This window comes from Camelus bactrianus, chromosome 16, assembly GCF_048773025.1.
Source record: "Camelus bactrianus isolate YW-2024 breed Bactrian camel chromosome 16, ASM4877302v1, whole genome shotgun sequence".
NCBI lineage: Eukaryota > Metazoa > Chordata > Mammalia > Artiodactyla > Camelidae > Camelus > Camelus bactrianus.
Genome location: NC_133554.1, coordinates 5,472,319 through 5,479,945, shown reverse-complemented (window position 1 = coordinate 5,479,945; position 7,627 = coordinate 5,472,319). Strand labels below are relative to the sequence as shown.

Sequence of the window (7,627 nt, the reverse complement as noted above, 5' to 3'; positions counted from 1 at the left end):
TTAGTCAGGCAGTGAACATATAAAATTATCACTCATCATTGCTCAGTTGTAGGTTAACAGATCAGACACACATCATACAAAATTAAAACTGAATTCAGTGTTGTTTTCAGGTCTGTTAAGTTTTATTTCCCAGAGTGATTTTTTTCTTTAAATAGGTTGACCCTTTATTTACCAGAGCACTTTTATACAGCTCTTTCATATTAAATTTATAATATTAAATAAAATACTATCATCTAAAACAGTTCCTTACTGAAAGTAGGTATTTTATAACTAGACATTGGATGAATTGCTAACAGCACATCTGAGCCTGACATCATAGACCCATAAAACTTTAGTGTTAAAGGATACCTAAAACACTGGTGTAAACCTATCACTTATGAAAGGAAAATCAGAATGGTGTTGGCATTGCTAAGAGAGCTCTGAAATGGGGCTGGGAGGCCCTTGAAGACGTGTGACTTACGCAGGATGCACGTCTCAGCCTGGATGGAATCTGAGCTTTTGACCACTTACTGTCCTAATGAAGTTCTCCAGAAATGTGCCAGAAACTCGATACTTCTTGGACCCCTATCTTAGAATAATTCGTGATTCTTTAAGGAGAGATACTTCCTGACTCACATCAGAGTCAGTTCCCACTAGGCAACTCTGGCTTTTTGTATTTAAGAGCCCCTGACTCTTTCTCTTCCCCAGAACACTCAGTTTTACCTGAGTCTGTCTCTCCCGAATGCAGTTCTTAAGATCCCAAATAAACTCTTTATTTGTAGTCTCCTGCATTGTTTTGGGGTTGGCACACTTTTATTACTACTCTTAAACCGCTAAGGTCACCCGAGTTTTGTTTTGATTTTCCAATTTAGATAATATCTGATGTTCTATCAGTAGTGACAAGGCTGATCAGATTTTGTTCTTGACATAACTTTAGGCTGTTTTGACTAGGACAGCTCGGTCTGACTTTGTGGGACCTTCCCGGCCCTTTCCCCCAACAGTGTGCCTATCCCCAAATATTTCCTGCCTCACCCTTCCTGTTACTACAGTATTTAGTACAAGTGAGTTTCAAGGCTGCCCCTTCCTCTTTCCACAGCCACCTGTCCCTTGGGGTCAGTGTATAAAAACTTGGCTCACCAATCCCTTCCCTGAGATACTTTTGTCTCAGGTTTTGAGCATTTATTACAATAGTTCCTCTTAACAAAGTCTCTCCTTACTAATGTCTAGACTGTCACAGTTTTTTCCTTTGACAGTAGTGTGAAGGACTGTCTGTCTTCACAAGTTCGTCATAGATTCTTAAGGGCTTACTACAAGAACCTTCAGCCTTCTGCCAGTCTTAATTATTATAGAAGTGTTATTGTATCATCTTGTAGCAAGTTTTCTGCAAGTAAGCATCTCTGGGTACTTCTTTCCCTTCTTGAAAATCATTAATGCCTAATGTGGTTTTCACAGAATGCTGTCGGTTTATCCTGCACCATGACCTTTTGTAGGAATTTTTTGAGGAAGTCTTGTAAAGTTTTCCACATTTTCCTGGTCTATAAAAATTATGGTAGTTTTGTTCATCTTGAGGTTCAACAGGCAGATATATTTTCAGATATATAATTAAAAATAATTTTCTTAACATGCATATAGTGCTTTATGATATGCAAAGTAGATCACTGTGTTATAACTCAGTCAAATCTCACAAGCGATGGGGGTTGTTTTGCTCTAGAAAAAACTGGGACTCCAATCAGTTCCAGGCCTTTAGTTTCACAGCTTTCAGCAGTTCATCATAATACCTCTGCACTGAGACTTAGGCTAACTTAGCATCTGTAAGTAGTGCAGGCGAAACTCTCTCAAAATTGCTATTTTGCTTTCTTTTCAAAAGCAGATTGTTTCGTTAGGTCTTCTAATTCTTCTAGACTTTATTTTCCCTAAACTTCAGAATGCTTTTTAAAAACTTTATATTATAGACATTTAAAAACATGCTTTGAAGTAGAGATAATAGACCTCATGTACCCATTAGGAGCTTCAACAGTTATCCTGTACTCATCTCCTTTCTTGTGTGTACTTGGTGAAGGATGGGGAGTATTTTGAAAAAGTTCTGTGGCATTGGAATGCTTGTTCTAATCTTGCCATTGGAGGTGTCTTTGAGTTTTTGATCTCTCTGTCCACCACAGTCAGTCTCTCTGGCATTTCCCTGTATCATAAAGGACTCTGAACTAGTCAGGAGAGTCGGTTCCCTGCCCACTTGGTTCTTTTTGCCCTGACTCACTCATTCCTGATCCCAATTATCTTTCCTTGAACATGGCCTTGTTCTCCTCCCATGCCTTTTATCTTTCCTTTAACAGATCACAGTATAAATATGTCCCTGTTTTTTCAAAATAATTTCTTTGTTTAATAAAATTGCATACTTTGTATTCTTGACCTTATCTTTAAAAGCTATATGTATTGAGCATTTTGGATCTCTTTCCTACTCTGGAACACGTTACTGCTTTGAAGCATGTGGCCCCTGCACATTGCCTAACTTTAAAAAAAAGTTGGCAAATCTTCATATGTCCTGGAGTTTTCCTAAATTAAACTGTTTCAGCAGAAGGTTTATCTGACAGGGCTTTGGGAATCATGTGACAGAAATCTTAAAGCCGATTCAGTTTGGCTTTACTCAAAGGAGATTTTATTGTCTTACAGAACTAAGTGAACAAGTTCTGGCAGGGACAGGCGATTCCAGGTTTTCACCTAATGTTTCCAGGACTTGGTTTCCTTCCATCATGCACATTCGTTTCTTCTGGGTTGGGTTTCTTTCAGTTAACTTTTCCCCCGGCACCTCTACACAGTTATCTGTTTAGCAGGAGTTGTTCCTGTAGTTTTGCTAGTAGTTCCCACAAAAGTCCCAGAGCTGACGCTTATTGACCTCGAACTGACCCGAGGGAAACTGGGCTTTTATAGGCCAGCGCTGGGGGTTGAGGTCAAACCACACAAACTGAGAGTGAGGAATTGGGAGACTTGGAGTGCTGTTACCAGAACAGGAAGTGAATGACAGCTGTCTCCTGGACAAGATCAAATTAATTGGGACTAAATGCCCTCTAGGGGATCCACAGTACATACTTTCAGTATAAAGTCTCCGAGTTTAGAGAGAAAAACAAGCTTATCTGGCAGGGGATAAAAGCCGTTCCCAGAAGCTGTTTTCTCTTAAGCATTGGTAATAGTGTTCCAGTGAGACACTTGCGAAATTATCTTCTGGTTTGATTCTCCTTACTTAAACTTGAAATTCCAAATATTGAAACCTAGTAAGACGAGAGATTTTCAGCTTAGATGAGTTTTGTATTTATGTAGTTGTATCTCAGTTCACCATTCAAATCAGATAATCTCATCTATGCTAACCCTCATACATAATAACTGACTTGGTATTTAGTGGGGTTTTCAGGTGGGGACTGCAGGAAGAAATGAACAAATTGGGGGGGAAAACAGTATAAGAATACTAAGCCATTTTTCAGCATTTCCATCTTTTTCTGGTGCTTTTTTACCTGTTTATTTAGGGCTAATTATACCCAACCAGATTAAGGGAGAAATTAAGTTTATAACTGGGTAGATCAGATAGAAAGTGTGTCATTAATGACAACAGTTTTAGAGTGAAAAGAGGCCCCTAATTCACAAAAAATGTCAAAGTCTGGCCCTAAGGGCCAGTCGTAGAATTGTCCCCTCCACCTCTGATACGCACACCGTGGCGGGATTTCACGTGTCCGTAGAGGGTTAACATGAACTCAGTAGGAATACTGGGCACACGACTGGAGAACAGGAGTCGAAAGTAATTTCAGAAATTCCAAATGAATTTTTAAAAACAACTAGGTTTTAATAAACCTAGACACCACTGCACAGTTTATTACTGTAGCCTTTCTAACATGAATGGTTGATAAATTAGGATCTTGGCCTTTGATTTTGACTTTAGTCTTTAATGTTCTTGGCTCTTTTAAGAGATTACAAATGATTATAAATTTAGATTGTTAACAATCTAATAAAATAATAGCTTTTTCAAGTCTAAATTGTGTGTACTTACTTGTCGGCCACTGAGGCAGGGCAGAGATCCTGTATAAGGGAAAAAGACTACATATTTCCTGTTTGGGTTACAGAGAAGGGGAGTGTATATTTGGTATTTAAAGAGCTGATTCAAATTTGAATCCACCTGTTAAAGAACCAGGAACCACTACTCACAGAAATGAAAATAGTCACCTCAACATCATAGTTTTTGTGTTGGACTTTTTGTTTGTTTAAAATTGTAAAATGGTATATTTTTTGCCTCTCACTGTCATTTCAGATATAAAATATGAGAAAATTATTTCAGGTGACCTACCCATCAGCAAAGAGAAAAGATCCAGCCCGACACAATATACCCATAGCAGGAACTGATGTATAAAGTAGAGTAGATGCATGTAATATTCAGTTCCAGCCCACCCCCTGCAAAATGTTGAACTTTTGATAGAATTATTTTGGTGTTTGTGGAAGATGTGCATATGTGTGTGTGTGTGTTTAAAACTGGTGTATATTTATTAAAAATTATAAATTACATCAGACTTGTATTTGACTTTACTAAAATTAGAAGGGCTGTTCATCAATAAATTACCCTTTTGTAAATTGTTGCTCTTCTGAGAACAGAGGTTATCGTCTATTTCACAGATGAGAAAATTGAAGCATTTTTAGGACTTGGCAATTTGGACCTAAGACCATCAGACTCTAAAGTCCATACACTTTTCTCTATACCAAGCTACCTAGTGGATTGACTGTTGAGTTTAATATTCATTTAGCCATTTTCTCCAGTCCAGTTAGAAAATTAAGATGTTTATAACTTAGTTATCTTTTTTACTTTATTTAGAAAACTTTGGAGGTTATGGATGATAAGCCTGATCCTGGACCGCTAAGTGAGAGTTCAGAACTCTTCTCCTTTGGCGTTATAGCAGACATTCAGTATGCTGATTTAGAAGACGGCTATAATTTCCAGGGGAGCAGACGGAGGTACTACAGTCACAGTCTTCTTCACTTACAGTGTGCTATCGAACACTGGAATAAAGAAAGCAGCCCACCCTGTTGTGTACTTCAGCTTGGAGACATCATCGATGGATATAATGCACAGTATAAAGCATCAGAAAAGTCACTGGAACTTGTTCTGAACACATTCCAAACGCTGAAAGTCCCAGTTCATCACACGTGGGGAAATCATGAATTCTATAACTTCAGCAGAGACTACTTAACAAACTCCAAACTTAACACAAGGTTTCTAGAAGACCAGATTGCCCGTCATCCTGAGACTATGCCTTCAGAGAGTTATTACGCTTATCATTTTGTGCCGTTCCCTAAATTCCGGTTCATTTTACTTGATGCTTATGACATGAGTGTGTTGGGTGTGGACCAGTCTTCTCCAAAATTCCAGCAGTGTCTGAAGATACTGAGGGAGCACAATCCAAATACGGAATTGAATAGTCCTCAAGGTGAATTATTCCTTTGAGCTGAGAATCTAATACATTGTCTTTAAATTCTTCAGCTACCTTTTATTCAGCAGGAAGATGGACAATTAAGGTAAAAGTATATTGTCGTGTTGTTCAGGGTCAGAATTTCTCACAAGCCTCATGGCACATGGATTGGTGGCAGTTGGTTCAAGATTCCTTTATCTAACAGATACCTGAGTGCCTGTTCTGGGCCGGGCGCTTTTTCTAGGGCAGCTTCTTCAGAGCTGTAGGCAGTACTGACTACCACTTTTTTTATGGATGGAGTCGGGGAAATGAGAAGAAAGTGGGCAGGACAGATGATAAATGAAACAAATAAGTGATTAATGCCACCAAGAAAATAAAGTAATAATAATAATATTATAGAAGAGGACTAAGGGTACCATTTTAGTTAGGTGGCCAGAAAGAGCTGTAAGGAGAAAAGCATTGAAGCTGAAACCTAAGTGACAGTCATCCTTGAGAAGAGCGGGTGGGGCAGAGTATTCAAGACGGAAATACAGAGGCACAAAGCAGAGTGAGACATTGTTGAAGGACACAGAAGAGCCCATGGGGTAAAAGGTGATTTTGTAGTGAGTCAGGGGACATAGTAAACAGTCTGTTTTATTTTCAACGTAATGGAAGGCTAGGGAAGTAGCAGAGGAGCGTCAGGATTAGGAGTAAGATAAAGTGTGCTTGATGTTGCTCTAAATTCTTGTGGTCTCCTATTTTAAGTCAATTGCTGCCAAATATTGCTAAAGAAATATATGTGTCCCCAGAGTAGCTAAGTTTGAATGCCCAAATGAGGGAAAAACTGACATTTGATGGGTCTAAAATACTGAATTCATTTCAGGACTTTCTGAGCCCCAGTTTGTCCAGTTTAATGGCGGATTCAGCCAAGAACAGCTGAACTGGTTAAATGAAGTTCTTACATTCTCTGACAGAAACCAAGAAAAGGTGGTGATTGTGAGTAAGTATTTACATTATTTGGTTACACTAGCATTTTAGAGAATAGGTTTAGTTAGGTTTTAAAGCATACTACCAATATTTAATACTGTGGTGTCCCCTTTCTATAAAATGAATGCTTAGTTTAAAATTTCTTATTGAAAAACAATCTGAATATAAAATTAACATTTAAGCTTGATTCAGGAAAGAATTATAAAGTAACAAAAACATCTTGCCGTATATTAGAGCCTGTAAGTTGGCCTTTTACGTTTCAAAGTAGAATTTCCCCAAATGGGATCAATTTATGTACTAATATTTAAGTGAAAAATGCCGTCCAGGCCCCAGACAAAATCCTAGCCTCAGGAGACCTACCTATGAGTGCAGTGGCCACCAAGCAGAGGCCTCTGCTGCCCAGGTGGAAAAAAACTGATGTTACAGGAGGTGAGTGTGTGTGAGCCATCCAGCAGGTCTACAACTGTGTCCACCATGTGATTGTAACGAAATAAAATTTATTATTTTTGTTTAGAATCATTTTTCACAAACATACTGCCTTCAGATATTACAGGAATCTGGAGTTGCTCAGAATATACTTACGTGCAGATGTGTGCGTGTGCTGACAAACACACTCACACATGCACACATGAAGAACTGAGTTTGGATTTGCAGTATGGCTGTTGTGCTTGGTTTAGGGGCTGAGATTAGTTCTCTTGTTTAAAATGGGTGTGGCATGATGGACGGGCTGGGACTGAGGGTCACAGGGACTGGATTCCATTCCGGCTCCTGTTTCTATGAGCTCCGAGACTGGACAAATGTTGAACATACAGACTGCAGTTTTCTCCATGTTGCACCAAGTTATGAACATGAAAACCCTTTGAAAATGACAGGCTAGTCAGATAGTTGAGTATGTAAAATTTTATTTCTATAAATGTAGTTTTTCCTTATTAATCTTTCACTGATGTGGTGAGGACATGAGATGGAATGGGGATGTTGCTACTACCATTGGAATATCAAATGTCTGTCATTCAAAGTTGGAAAATTTAAGGTGCCCTCAGGGGTTACAGGCATCTTGTGACACTATTTGGCTCTAGAATAAGTGGTCTCAAAAATGGGATACTTCTCTCATCTCGGCATTTTAGTTCCCACTGCCAGGATGTACCTGTTACTTTAAAGGATACTGGAGTTAAAAGGGACCTATAGATCATAGAGTCAGACATTTTAATTTTAATTCAAAGAGATTAAACTGCATAGCTCAA

At 38.7% G+C, this 7,627-nt stretch overlaps 1 protein-coding gene across 20 annotated transcripts in view; it reads left to right on the top strand.

Annotated features, from left to right (window-relative positions):
• The window catches only part of ADPRM (ADP-ribose/CDP-alcohol diphosphatase, manganese dependent), a 324,587-nt gene that overhangs the window by 1,378 nt on the left and 315,582 nt on the right, over positions 1–7,627 (top strand). For 17 of the 20 annotated variants that reach the window (XM_074342171.1, XM_074342169.1, XM_074342168.1 and 14 more), the window contains exons 2-3: positions 4,826–5,438; positions 6,283–6,395. In XM_074342171.1, the coding sequence (XP_074198272.1) occupies positions 4,841–5,438; positions 6,283–6,395 (711 nt within the window). In that variant the 5' untranslated portion in view covers positions 4,826–4,840. Of the gene's footprint in view, positions 1–4,825; positions 5,439–6,282; positions 6,400–7,627 lie in introns of all 20 variants that reach the window. The other 3 variants (XM_074342173.1, XM_074342152.1, XM_074342153.1) reach the window with 1 other exon arrangement.